The sequence below is a fragment of the Aythya ferina genome (assembly GCF_964211825.1).
Source record: "Aythya ferina genome assembly, chromosome: 27".
Lineage (NCBI taxonomy): Eukaryota > Metazoa > Chordata > Aves > Anseriformes > Anatidae > Aythya > Aythya ferina.
In genome coordinates, this window is record NC_140310.1 from 4,981,583 (window position 1) to 4,996,622 (window position 15,040).

The window sequence follows — 15,040 nt, forward strand, 5'->3', positions numbered from 1 at the left end:
TAGACAGAAAACTTAGCCTCTCTGATCTATGTGTAACTGCACCAAAGTGAAACTTGCCACAATTTTGTTATGCATTTAAGATCAAAATACATATTGTTTCTTCTGTCTTGTGAATTGCTCTGCTACTGTCTTCCCTCCATGGAGATGGTGCTTTGCTTTAAAGAGTTGAGAAGGAGCTTTCTATTAAATATGAATATACACATGCATGCCTACTTATTTCAAACACTTGCAAATCGTTTAAACAGCAGATGGCAGCCAAGCCCCATTACAAAACACGCCTCTGAACTGCAGATGGTTGAGATAAAGGCAAAACTTATTCACACTGTGCTCAACCAGGCCGAGTGAACAAGCACAAACATACTGACACCTGGAGGGCTCCATGTAGTAATGTCACGTAGGAGGGAAGCTGGAGCCCATTTTCGGTCCCACGCACTTATCAACATAGATGCAACTAAGGTCCCTGAAAGCCAGCTACCTTCCAGAAAAAGGACTTCTATATGTGACAAAGGCACCATAATAAAAGTCAATCTCAAACAAATAGAAAGACATTGGCACAGTGGGAGCTCTCTACCTGGCTGTTTTTCTTCTAGTTTCCTAGGCAATCTTAGATTTTTTTTTAAAAAGGACAAGATTGTGTTCCAGTATAAATGTGTATTAATAAAAAGCCCTTGTTTGCAAATCTGCAGTTCTGCACCAGAGACACAGCAGACAGAGTGGTTGCCTGAGGTGGATCAGGAGGTTTGCCAGCCATAGGGCCTTGCCATCAGTTTCCCCTAGGATATATCAGGGCTTAACTGTAGGCACTTTTGTTCATTGCTCCTCATTTAGACAGTGAAGATCAAGTTAATTGTCATGGATAGAAAACTAATACAGGAGCCTCAGACTGTGAACTTTAGTCAAAGGAGCTACTATTGCTATTTTAAAAGAAATGTAAATGACTTAATACAGGGCAGTAAGTTAAAATAAAACAGAGGCTTTTTTTATCATCCAATCTTGACCAAAAGCTATTGTTATTATAGCAATTTTTTATTTATTAATTTTTAATCACTAGGTATGTATTAAGAGGCCATAAAGCTTCTTGAGGCAATGATTCCCGAACCCCCTTCAGGACCTGGTCAGGCAATGGCAGTAACAGGGCTTTTCTCCCTGGTCTGCAGCACATCAGAGCTCTTCTGGGCAGTCAGGCTCTGCACAGGTTGCTCACGTTAACCCAGAACGTCTGTGCTAAAGGTTGGGACTGAACCTAGCTCTATAGAGATGGCCAAGTGTCGTGTTTTAGAAGACTGTGAGAGCATTTTCTCAGCTACTTATTTGTGCCTGTGTAAGACAGGCAGCTATGAATTTTCATTCTCTGACTTGGCTTATGATACTTCATTAAGCTTGACCTAGAGGGAATGATTGAGTGGCGTGTGGCATCCTCAGAGAGCTCCCTCTTTACCCATCCAGCTCCCACTCCATTGAACACAGGCTGTAGAAGGAGCTATCCTGTTACCAAGGCTAAATGCACCTGCTTTGAGCACACCTGTGCAGAGCAATTACAGCTTAAGGCTGACAAATCACCTATTCAGAGAGATGTCCCTTTATCTGCCAGGGGTATGTTTAGAATCCCTAGCTGCTCCATCTGGGTTGGTATGGTTTGGCAATAGTTGCAGCCTAACAAGGAAGTTAAGGGTATGTGAGAGGGTTCGCCTGTCAGTTTGTGAGATAAAGAGATATGTGTGTCTGAATGCTCTTCCAGTCCAACCTTTCCTTCCCCATCTGTATGGGTTGGACATGTTTGGACACATGTGACATGGAGGGCTTTGCTGTGCCTCCTGTCAAATGCTGATAAGGGGAGGAATGCAGATTAGCAACAAAGATACGGACAAGGGGAGTGTGGGGAGCAACAGCACACATCCTGAACTTGCTACATCACTGTGAAAAGCAGGAGATGCAGGTAGGCTCTGGTGTGCTTAAAAATCTCAGAGGGTGCTGCTGTACATCCTCAAATCACTGCCTGGTGCTATAATGCTGGGCTTAATGGCCCATGACCTCAGATTATGGCCCAGAAAAGACTAGATCAAATGTCAGAGAAAAGATGTTCCAGCTGTTAAATTGCTACTTTAGGATTTGGGAAGCTTAAGCTCATTTTCTTGATCCGTTTCCTCGGAGTCAATCTGGGACTTTAGGCCACTTACCCTTTCTGAATTTTGGTTTCCTGATGGGAAATTGAGGCCTACTCTCTGTTTTTTTTTTCCTTCCGTGGAGAGCCATGTTTTCATAGAGTACTTAGAGCACTCCTCCTCCCCTGCAGGACTAGGGTCCCCCTCCACCACCCTCTAGGGACAGGCCCAGCACATCCCTGCACCTCTGGCTTTCCCCTCCCTACAGGACTGGCCCAGAAACCCACACCCTTTCTCTTCAGGACTGGCATGGGACCCCCTTTTCTCATGGGAGATGCGATTCTCTGTAGCCAAGAACCCGTTCTTTCCCATGCAAAATGAGAACAAGAGTCTTAGGGGGTCCCACAAGTGCGTGTTTTACAGGCTGTTTTACACATACTAGATAGCATTGCTATTTTATAACACTGTGCTATATTTTGGAGCAGTTGTATGAATAACCAATTCATTGCTCCTTTTTCTAGCATTTCTGAAGCTCCTGCAGAATCCTTAAAATGGTACAGTGGCCATTTGCAGACATGGTCTAAATACAACTGAGGGCTATACAAAAGGAAGCCCATTTTGTTTCATTGTCTTTGTTTCAGAGATACTGAAATTACGCAGCGGATCGCTTGTTTCACATGGAGAGCCTGCAAAGTCAAGGTCCTTTATCAACCTTCCACCTCAGAGATTTGTTGATGGGTAAGAAATGTAAAGCTGTGTGTGTGCTGAGCAGGCATTTCCTGGACATTCTTATTGAGAATTCATGTGGAAAGTAGCAACAGCCTGTTTCCTAATTCTTCTGCTATTGTTAGCGGTTGACGTGGATGGTTTATGGCTTCCCCCATCTTGATTAATAGAAATGTCTAGAAAGCACAACTTATGCCTATGTATCCAAATCCTCAGCACGTCAGCTCATACCCTTCTGCAGGCTCAAAGCCTGTAAGCATACATGAGGTGCTGCGAACTGATACTAATGTGAAGGTACAAGTGAAAGGTGAAGGGAGGAATTGGTACACCTCATGGAAGTGATTACTGCCTTCTAGACAGAAGCCAAATAATAGCAGGATCATGATCACGTTTTATTCTGCTGCTTCTGAGAGGGCAGAGTGGAGGCAAGAGCAGCTGAAGGTAGGAACACGAATAGCCGACATCAAGTTTTGCTCATTCCTCAGGTGCTTAATTACAGTGTGGTGTTGGCAGCAACAGGGGAGAGCAACAAACTCTGCTATACCCTAAAAGATGTTTGCTCTAAAGCCAGCTGGCGATCCAAGAGAAATCTCACCCTGCAGCATTTTTCTCTAGCATCAGTAATGCATGCTAGAGTAGTCTTTTCTAGGCCATCTAAATTCCTCCTGGCTGGAGGGATCTGATTTCCCAGCAGGGTTCACAAACTGGTGGCAGAGCATGGTCATCTACTGTCTAAGCCAAGGTGTGAATTGCAATATTTTTAACTACAGCGTACTTAATTTGCTGAGCAGTCCAGTTGACTTGCACTGGGACTCCTCATAACCTGAGCTGCTATATTCAGCATAAGGAAGGGTATCATGGTCTGAAACTGAGCTGTCAGTAATAACAAGCTGTTACACTCTTCCAAACATCCACTAGAGAGGGTGACAGGACATATTGGCAAACAGTGTCATACTAGAATTTGCAGGGAGTAAACAGGAACCTGGTAGGGGAAGAGATGCCCAAACTAGCATTTCTTGCCTTGTTTCTGCTTGTGAGCAATTTGCAGCCACTGTAGAACTGAAGAGGCTTCATAAATAACATTTCCCCTCCCTGCAAAATCCTATCTTGTGCTTCAGCAGCAAAGGCAAATGTCAGTATGGCAAGGACTGTAAGGTGTCCTCTGGAGAGCTTTGCATCTTAGCAGCTGTCCCCAGCACATACATGGTATCAGGACAATAAAACGTTGCTCAGTGCGGCTGTCCTACAACCAATTAGGTCAGCTGTAAATATTGGGACTGCATGGTAAATACATACACACATACTAGCAGATTGTGCTGACTTGTTAAATATAAATGAAAACATAATTAGATTTATAATACGGCCCTCCCCCTCCTCATGCCCAATAACATAATTTACCAAAGAGGGAAGGGAGAGGGGAGAAGAACAAGCCCTCACAACCTGCTGAAATACCATTATTAACATGCGCATGAAAAGTCAATTATGCCAGAGGGAGGTATTTAAGTGAAGTGAGTTTCCATACTCTGGGATTACACCTTGGGGATTATACAGTTCTTATTTATTTATTTATTTTCCCCGAGATCTCTGCTGCTGCTTAGCAGTGAGGAACAAAATGTTGCTAAGAGATATTCTGAAATCCCCTAAAGAAATGGCCAAATGTGCAGATAAATAATTGTTCCCATCCCCATCAAGATTCTCCCTGATCACCATATCAAAAAGACACTATATTCTCTCCAGTCAGGGCAGGTATGTTTTCTGGTGTTTAGTTTTAAATGACACCAGGGACTGGTCTTCCAGTGCCTCCCTTGGGAGGGCATTTTACCATGCAGTTGTTATTAGTTGCAGAATTTATTATTTGTATTATAGCTATGCCTTGAGGCTCCAACTGGGACTAGAACCCTGTTAGGCTCGATACTGTATACACACATGGTAAAAGGAGTTTTTGCCTTAAAGAGCAGCAAAGGGAAGTAGGAAAGGGTGAAATGAGGTATTGAAAGTTATAGAGGAAACCTCACAATGCAAAATACAGCTGCTTGGGGCTGACTCCTCATAACATTTGAGATCTCAAATCAATCCCGAATAATTTTTATTATTATTTAAACCAAAAATAGAATTGGATACAGTTGCCCATTTTCAGATTAAGCATAGGTTTTCCACCTGGGGTGTTCTGCTCATAGAAAAGCTAACACTGACCTTTTCTATCCAAATTAGCACTGTTCGGACAGTGGCCAAGGGGAGCTCCAGGTTCAAATCTCTGCTCTGTTTGATTTAGGATGGCAAACTGTAATCTAATCCAGGGAAGACAGGCACTTTAACACAAGTCCAGTTTCCTGGGATGTCTGGACATACATGTACAATGGGGATCATTTCCACTGCATGCCACAGGCAATGCTTTCAGAATGACTTGGGTACTCACCATCTTGTCCTGTTATGGACTCCCTTGAAAATATCTGTGTTGGAATATTTAGCCAGTGAAATACTTAATTTCTGTATTAAAAAAAAATAATAAAATGGAATCCGGCATCCAAGCTTAAAACAAGGTTTGCATATAGGCTAATCAATGAGGAAGTTAATCAAACCATAATTCAGGGAAATGTGATGAAGTATAGTGGGAAAGAATTGCACATGGCCTTTTCTAAGACTCAAAGCACATTTTGTTCAGGTCTTGCCAATATTTGTGGTGTTCTAGGCTATTTTAATGAAAGATATCTTACTTTGTACTCCACACACTAGGCTCATACATTTTTTTTAATTGAAAATAAGATCTTGATGTCCCAGGAAAGAACTTAATTAGTGCCAATAAAAGTCACAAACCAATACTCTCCCTCTCCCCCCCAAAAAAACAACAAATCAACCAAACACAAAATACCGAAGAACTGTGAAGCTCGGCCAGAACTGAATTCATAAAGACCTGTTAGGATTCTTCAAGCACTTCTGAATCCCTGCATCGACACACTTGCTTTACTAGTCATGGTTTTCCACACGTTCTTGCCTAAGGCACGACAAATTTAATGGTGTATATTTTGCTGAATTGTTGATTCTTGTTTTTCATTTCTGCTAAGTTTCTAGTGAGGCGTAAGAGAATGTTTGTGAGCAAGGGTCTGCATGCACACAACTCTGCAATGGCTTCTTCCCTTTTCTCCTGGTATAGAGTCACTTCAGACAAGCACAGGATTAATAAAAACTAAATTAGATTAAAGGGGAAACCAGGTTAAAGACCAAGTTTTAGTTCCCTTTTAATTGTAATTTATCTAGTGCCTGGATAATTGCTAATAAAAACGTGCTGAGTAGCCAAGCCTATGTTAGGGCTTGTCAGTCTTTAATAAATTTTAAAGACTTAAGATCCTACTCTGATGCTACCCATCGCTTCCCAGTCCAAAGGTAGGGCAAAACAAAGCAGCAATGCTGAGCACTCCAGCCCAGCTAATCTGGCAGAATGCATCACAATCTTTATAAATGTGTGAGAAGGGCTGTGCAAGAGCTCCCAAAAAGGTCATTGGTATTTTTGGAGCGATAAATCACGGAGGGAAAGATTTGCATTTTGGCTGTATAAAATCCAGGGCTGGATTAGAGAGAGAATAGTTTGCAGTAATATTTCTCTCCTGACTTGTTTTATTAGCTTCCTTTAAACATGTTACATTATTGCTTATAGAATTTCATTTACTTGGATTGGCAGCTTGATAAATATGTCTATTGGCGATGATTTGGATTGCTCTGGGCATTAATATTATTAAAACCTGTCACAAGGAAATGTCTGAAAGATGACTTACTGTAAAGATTACAGCATGAAATAAATCATACAATGGTATTTGTTACCGTTTATGGCCTCTTGGAGCCGAGTCAATCCCTTTTTATGTTGCATTATTTTTCAAGTTTTTATAGCCTTACATTATATATCGCTGTCAGAAATGAACAGATGGGGTGTCAAACACGAGCCTTCTGAATAATTCCCACCCTCGGGTTATTTGTATGAAGGACAAGTGTAAAACTGTGTTCTCAAGAAAAAGGAGATAGATAGAGGTGGAGAAAGTGTTGTTACAGTGAGCGAGATCCCTTTTGTCAGCAGGCACATTGTGCTTTTGATCACTACCTGGTATTTACTCTGCAGGGTGGGGGCTCTGTGGAAAATTTAGCAGTCTGTTGGCATAGCAAAAAACCTCACATGTTAGACAAGTTTCACATTCCTTTGGATTTACTTTTATTGCTAGAACGGGAAAGATGTGGAGGGGGTGTTTCAGTGATAGCCAAACCTCAGAGGGTTTATAGAAACATGGAAAAATATGGATGCCTCGAACACTTCAGGGGTGGAATGCTAAAACGAGTCCTTCCTGAGCTATGCAGATGGCACTGCTGTAGTTTGGGATGCAAGAGGAAGAAGATGGACAGATACTTTGGGCACCAGAAGTTTGTGAACTGGTGTCAAGCAGGGAAGCTCCTCCAGGAAAAAAAGAAAGAATATTTTCCTTTTCATTTTTTATTCTTCTGGGAAGTCCCATGTTTTTGTTGTGTGTTTTTGAGGAGTCCTTGTGAGAGTCAGGGTGACAGGCTGGATGGAGTGATAGTTTGATAAGCTGAAAAATACACCTGCAATTTGTCAGGGTTAGAAAATTCAGGTAGGAGACATCATCCACATCTATTTTCCCCCAAGGTTTCACTCTTCAAATCTCCAACCCCCAGAATCTTGCACAGGTACACAGAATATAAATCAGCATTATTTTTTAAGCATTACTCTTCTTGGTCCAAATGAATCTTTAAGCACCCTAATAAATTGTTCTGTCAATGCAGACTGGCTGAATCTTGCTCATGGAACAATGAGGTCTTTCTCATCTTCACTGAAACTTGCAACTTGAGAATCAGTGCGATGGATCAGATATTTTAGCGTCGGCTTGACACAGAAAACTTAGCTTCCATGGTGTTCAAAATCTGCCCAGACTTGTTTTGTACAGGCTTGTTGTCTCTTTGTGTGAAAACTAAGTCTGTTTGCTGGCATTGAAGGATAGGTTCCATGTTTTTTAACAAAAGTCTTAATAAGCAAAATCATACTCCATTTTGGCTTTAAGCCACCAGAGGTGTTGTGACCAATTTGAATAGCAGTCTTTCCTCAGTGATTTACTTCTTGATTCAATTTCAGCTTAATTTTATATATAGGCCCCTAGTTGTTTTTTTGGCTTTTTTTTTTTTTTTTTATTGTTTGCTTTTTTTTTTTTCCTTTCCTTCTGGAGAGTAAGTTATTCAGAATACTAGACAAGAGCAAGGACTGAGACCTTTTCTTATACATAGAATTTTTCTTCAGTTCATATTCATGCTCACTGCATTTGGCATCTAAATTCTCTGTGATTTTAGACAGGCACCATTTTTTTAATGAATTTAACCAGCTAATCAAAAGATCATTGCAGCTTCTTTCTGAAGCTCTCTTCCTTTCTGTGTGTAGGCCTCTCTTGTTTCTCTCAGGCTTACCATTATAGACCAGAAAGCCTTATCCTTTGCACTTCCACCTTTCTATGTATTCCTCAGCTTTTTTCTAACTTCATATCAAAAGTGATATGGAATGATATTTCATATCACCCCTTCTCTCTTCCCCAGGCCCTTGTCCCACATCTGTAATCAAGCTCGCATGAGAATTTTAGGGACTCACATTCACCGTGCAAAGTACAGTTGTACAGCATTGTGGTAACTGAAGTTGCACCCACCTGTATGTACTAATCCGATTCCACGTTATACAATCGTATAATCACTTAAAGAATTTGCATGACTGATAGTGTGTGTTCTGAGTGCATAAGGAGAAGTTTCATAATTAGCTTTCCCTGTGAACTTGTGCAAACCAGTCTATTTATAATTTGGTCAGCTCCTGATTTTTAATGAGGGTGCTGAGAGTGACTGAAGCCTCTGGCAGCATGCATTTCATATTTTAATTACCCACAGTAATTCTGACAATTACACCGATGTCATAAATCACATAATAATGACCCATAAGAAAAAAGCATACTTAATGATTGAATGGGGATTTGATTTAAATAGGTATGTGATGGCTTAACAAGGAGCCAAAAGCTCCATGGAGATAGAAGTCTTCCAAATCTTCTTGTTAAGCTGTGGCTCCAGCAGGTGAAGAAACTTGGTGCAAAGTTTCTTTCAGAGGCCAAGTACTGGTTTTCTCAGCACAGGATTGCATTTCATGGGATGAAATCTATTCCTGTGTGCCTAACCAGAAATGAACTTCTACATGATTTGTGTCTTGGTGGCTAATTGGCCATTCTTGTCTCTGACTCCAGAAGAACTTGGATGTTGCTTATCTTTGGCAATGCCAATACAGCTTGTGCTTTTCTATTCTGGCAGATAGCTTTTATTACTGTGTCTATGGTTTAATGAAGTGTAAGCTCTTCTATCTATTGTTAGGTGCATAACACTACTCTTACCACTAACCACAGCTGAGGAGGGCACTTAGGAAGTGATGGGCAACATCATGCTGCTGCTGTAGAATTTTCTCCTTTGGTTACTTCCTGAGCGGTGTCACCATGAGCCACAAACCTGAAATGACAAGACGAGACTAGGTTTGCAGGTAAGTCCTCGGAGGAACAGTGTGCACAAATTTACCAGTTCAGCCAAAATCAAGGCTGTGTTATCCAGCGTAGTCTATTATTCAGCTGGGAGCTGGCTCTCTGGTTTTGGCCCTTAGTGAATATCACTCCTATTATCTAAGATCTTGACTAAGCCAAGTTCTGCTCTTTAGATTATTTTGCTATTAATAATGTCACAATAAGTGGGTGGAAGTAGCTAATGGCTCTAAGCCACAAATGATCCCAAATGTTCCCAGTCTCTACTCTCCTGTAAACCTTGACAGATTGGGAGTGCTTAGTAAAATATTGTAACACTCAACACGCATTTACAAGGCAGCGATCTGTCCCATGACGGCTTCCAGATGTGTAGTGTGTGCAATTTCATAATTCAAGAACAGATTCTATTGCCCTCTGCAGATCCCCCATCAGGCTGTTCATAAATGCTGCTCATAATTAAATTAACCCACTAACTAGCCATGCAAATTTTGATAAGCAGTGACCAAAAAAATAAAAAGAGGAAACTGTTGAGATGCTCTCAAAAAATGACAAGGTTGTCTTCAGAGATTATTTATCATTATGAGAGGATTTGTTTTTTCCCTTCCTGTTTGCCAAATTCCACTTTGTCCCTTCATACATGACAACTGTTTTAAGGCTTTAATCTAATAATTAGGAGCTGAATTTTGCCACCCTTACTCAAGCTGTCTGCTGTCTTACTCTCTGAACAGCCTTTCTGGAATCAAAGCAAGCCACTATTCTGTGTGTGGGTAGCAGGATGGGGATTTAGTTTTTAAAATCCAACTCATGCCCAGCCCAAGTAGCAGTGAAAGAACAAAAATATGCACATGCACACTCACTCTCAAGCTGAGGAGAAGAAGCTGCATTTTATCTAGCCCTCCTCTGACCTCGGAAGGGAAGAGGGGGACTTCAGCAAAGATTTCACAAGGGATGCTAGAAATAATGGGCTGTTGTTTTTTGTCAGAAACAATGGCTCACAGCTCTGACACGTGAGATCTGCCTGTAGTAGTATCCAGGTTCCCCACAATAACTGTGCTATATTAATTTGAAAAAGAGCTGGAGTTATTACACCTGGTTTATATCTAGGGCTGAACAATATGTCCTTATACAGTAAAGTGTTAGCTGAGGGAGGTGATTTGGGTGGAGGCTGAGTGCAGAAATGGAGGCCAGATAACAAAAGTAGAAGATATATATATATTTCTATGTCCTTCTGAGGATTCTTTGGTGAAGTAGGCCCACTAGTTCACGTAGATAACTGTTCGGGCAGTCCAGGCCAGTTATCCTGATGCATTCTGAGTTTCTCTGGCATTGCCAGCTCCTCAGACTTTGCCACATGGATGTCAGGAGTTCTTCTTATATTTGAGAATCTTGGCTCCAAGAAGTGGAGGTATAAAGCTGTGCCTATTAGACTAGGACTCAGCTTTTGTGTTTTTGTGTTGTACAAATCCTAGGGTTGTTTCCATACTGTTTTCTCAGTTCAACTCAGTTTTGCTTTTGCTGTTCACGTTTACAACTCTAAACCTAAGGGGGAAAACTGTAAGTATTGCATCAATATAAATGATAACTACTGAGTATTTTTACTTTAGTGAATTCTATACAACCGCAGTGACTTCACTGGGATTACACGTGCTTTGCTTAGGGGCGGATATGGTTCAGTGGATGTAATTAAAAAAAAAAATTAACTGCTCGTTTTTAAGATTGGCTTTACTTGTTGCCCGATACATTTGTTAATTATTGGGTGGAATACTCTAAATTGCATCATTTTGCAATGACGCATAATGCCTCTGTGTCTATTAATTAATTAAGCCTCATAGTTCCTTGTGAGGTAGGGAAAATACTTTGAAGCATTGTGATTCGAGTGATATAATCCACGATGATGAATAAACCAAGCCCAGATACGCGCCATGTTCTCATAGTGCAGGCCTGGGAGTGAGCAAGGGGCTTTGCAGCAGCCTCCACAGGCACAGGCAATTTTCATTGTATGTGTGTGAAACTCCGCTCCTCCCTAAAGGAGAAGGTTAACATATGTGCAGATCTGGGAACGATTCAAGAAACAATAAGAGGATTCCCAAATGGGATGTGAAGCGAACAGCCCACATGCCAAGTGTTAAATCATCCCCGTGGCTGCAGTACAGAGACAGGGGAATGTCAGGGCTGTTGTGCTGGTGGGCTGGGGCCTTTCCAAACGCAGCTGCTGGAGCAACCTGCCTGCTCCACGCAGGTACACAGGGGTGTCTGCTCTCTCTGCAGACTTCTGCTCGCAGATTTCTCGTGTGCAGGATGCTGAGGTCCAGTGGTGCAACTCTTCCAGGCCTTGCTTGTCCTGAGGTGCTTGGTGAGAAGGCAACAAAGCTTTAGGGCTTTGCAAAGACCTTGTAAGGAACTTAAAGAGAGCTTGTCAGCAGGAAGTTGCTGGCAGCTAACAATTAGATAAAAGGACTTCCACTCCCTGCCTTCTAATACTATAGACAACTGTTCATCACTTATGTTAGTCCTCAAATGAAGTCTGAAACATCTTGGATGTGTCTGACCATCTTTTAGTCTAGCTGTGAGCTACATTATTTATTTTGATTCATGGAAACATGAGTGACTGGTTTATATTAGGTCATGGCTGTGGGAGAGGCAAAAAGGAAATGTTTTGCCATGCTGTAGTTGCCTCAGTTTGGCTGCTACACTGGACTGAACTGCTGTTTTGGGTGATATATAAGCTTGTGGACTGAGGTTAAATTTCTCTCTGAGTTTAATGATGGGTCACTGTTCAGTACACCTGCAGATTGGGCACAGACTGATTACACCAGTGGCTTATGCACCTGGCACTGGAACAGTGCTTTCAAATGTTCAGCCACTGGGACCGCATCTTTAGAAAAACCCAAAGTACCCAATTCTTTTTCCAAAGTCAGCTCTACTTGTATGGTCTCTGATAACATGGTCCTGTGCTCTTTTGATTCTCTCTTCAGTGCAAAGTAAGTGATAAGAGCTTTAAATGAGAATGTGATGCTGTGGGGGGAAGAAGTAACACAAACACGGCAATGCACAGCGTCATGTGAATGCAACTGCTTTCTTTCTAGACTCATGGGGAGCAAACATGGATAACTGCACACACAGCACAGTCAATTTGTGACCCAGCTAACCTGCTAATAGCTGCAGTAAGTAACTGTAGCTCAGCCAGAGACTATTTCTGTCTCTCTGCATGGTACTACACCATATCAGTTCTAGTGTCCCCGTCCTCAAGCTCCTCAGAGTCCAGTGCAGAATGATTTACGAGTTGCTCAGGGAAATCAGATTTCTGTAAGGATCATGTAATTTGCAGAGTTTGTGGCAGAAGAAACCCTAAACTAAAGAATGGTTTGGTAAATCAGAATGTGCTTGGCTTTGGCAGGGTGGATGCTGTTATGATAAAGTGGGTTTCCTGCTGTCTTTTCCCTCTCCCTCCCGCTTTACGGATCCATCAGGTGTTTCCTCCAAGGCGTATATATTTCCCATAATATTAGAATGAAAAGATGTCATTTCTGACAGGTTGTGTACATAGATGATGTCTTTATTATGATAGAGATATATACACTGATTGATTGGTAAATTTGAGGCAAGTAAAGAAAGCTTGTGAGAAGATAGTCTCCAACTTGTCAAAATACTATTTAATCACTGGCCTAAATATTCATTATCTGAGGAGGAGACCTGTGGCTAATGGATGTAATTCCTGCAGTTAGCACAGGGCTGCAGAGACACACTGCAGAGGCTGAAAGTGGTGTTGCTCCCACCTTTTCCCCCAGGCTAAGCTGACAGTGCCTGTTGCTCTTGCATCCTCTTGGGCAGTAGTGCAGCAGCCAGCGCATACAGACCTGCTTCTACCTCTGTGGTCCCTTTATTGCCTGAAGAAAAGATTTTTCAGCACCTTCGTCCATCCGGCGTAGCTTGCATCTCACTTTGCATTATCTGCCACTTGTCCACATTAAAGGTGGTGCTTGGGCTGGATCTGCTGTTCAGGTAAGGAGTCCTAAAAACCTAGTACCAGTGTCAGTTGGGCCGTGCAGGGCATGGCTGGATCTGCCTTGCAAGCCTCGTGATGAATGACACCTTCCCCTAGCAAAATCCCTCCCCCTCTCCTCTGTTAATCTCACTTCACCCGATACTGCACAGACAAGATAAGTATGAGCTGGACAAGAAAAAACAATGTCAGGACCAAATACTTGTCTGGTCATACAGCTTCGCTAAGGCTGTTGTGTTCAGCGCACATTGTAATCCTGGTTGGCAAGTTTCTTCTATCGCTGCTATTTCAGTTACAGAGTGATTAAATAAGCTTTGTTCCTAAGACAACTGTTCAGGGCTGCTTCTACCTACAGTAAAGCTGGAGAGATGGTGCTGAGCAAATGGTTTATCCAACGGATTCCAGGTCTTTTCCATGAGCAGACACCAGTTCTCTCATAACTCTTTGTTGTTCAACGTGAGTTTCCCCAACAATTCTTGATCTGCAGTGGTCCTTTGGAACAGCTTGATATCCAAGTAGAGTCTGATTGAATGGCTTTTGTTTCACGTGGCCTTGGTGCTGCTTCTGGACTAGCACAATGCTCGCAAACAAAGCTATGTATCTGAAATTTGCCTCTAAGAATATCCTGCAATATGGGCCTAATTTACGTTGTTGAAGACAAGGGAAAAATTCCTCCTGACTTCTTCTTGCTCTTAATCAAGACCATGCTTATATAAATATTGCTTCAGTGAATGTCCCTACTGAAGAACTTATTTAAGATTATCTTAGGGACCAAGCTCAAACAGCCATAAACATCACAACCCATACAATAATTCAATTAAATTCTTTACAGTACATCATTCCATATGTTTGTCCCACTTAACTGACATTGACAAAGGAATTTCCCCACTGTATAACCCCTGTGACTCATACATCATAATTTTTCCTTGCCGCTAAGGGAGCTGAAAGCTATGATGTAAATAAAGAGGGCATCTCGGCAGCAGCTGGAGGTGTTATCTCGACTTGGATAAGCTGTAGCTGCTACTGCTGAGAAGTTGTTCTGTAGCTAAGTTGCTTTCTCTGTTGCAGGGTTTTGGATGTCCAAGGGAAGGAGAACAGCAGAGTCGTCTTAGACCCAACAGGAAGGTTCCACTGGTGTGATGCTGTTCTGCTGCAGGAGGCTCTTCTGGTAGGCTTGGGGTGATTGCCTTCAGCATTTTCATGTGTCTTCCTCTTCATTCTCCTAGGTATAAACCAGGGCTTCAAGGCACAGATCTGGGTAGAGGGCACAGCTCTCTAGTTTACTGTTTATTTAGCTGCATTCCCTTGGCTGACCCTGCCCTGAAGGAGAGAGGCAGAGCCCATTGCCCCCTTTCTCAGGAGTGAGTTGCAGATAAAAGATCTTGACTAGGGTCACGTAAAGACTCTGTCAGAGTGATGGGAGCTGAAGGCTTATTCCATGGACATACTTACTACAATTTAGGTGGTAACCTGGGAACAGAGAAGGATCACCAAGGTAACAAGGGATCAGTAATGCCTTCCGTGTTCATCTGAAGCAGGGTGGGCATCCTGTTTCAGGAGAGGATCTCAGCAGATGTACAAGGCAAGCTCTGATTGACACCTATCTTTTTCTTATATTTTGCGTGTTGTGTTTCCATACCCTTGTGTCCCTAACACTA

The 15,040-nt window shown here is 42.1% G+C and overlaps 1 protein-coding gene across 8 annotated transcripts in view; it reads left to right on the forward strand.

Annotated features, from left to right (window-relative positions):
* The window catches only part of KCNU1 (potassium calcium-activated channel subfamily U member 1), a 179,789-nt gene that overhangs the window by 26,570 nt on the left and 138,179 nt on the right, over positions 1 to 15,040 (forward strand). For all 8 annotated transcript variants that reach the window (XR_014686021.1, XR_014686022.1, XR_014686023.1 and 5 more), the window contains exons 19-20: positions 2,744 to 2,840; positions 14,451 to 14,550. Coding sequence is in view for 1 of the 8 variants with exons in the window: in XM_084499195.1 (XP_084355321.1) it covers positions 2,744 to 2,840; positions 14,451 to 14,550 (197 nt within the window). In the remaining 7 variants the exon portion in view is untranslated. The remainder of the gene's footprint in view (positions 1 to 2,743; positions 2,841 to 14,450; positions 14,551 to 15,040) is intronic.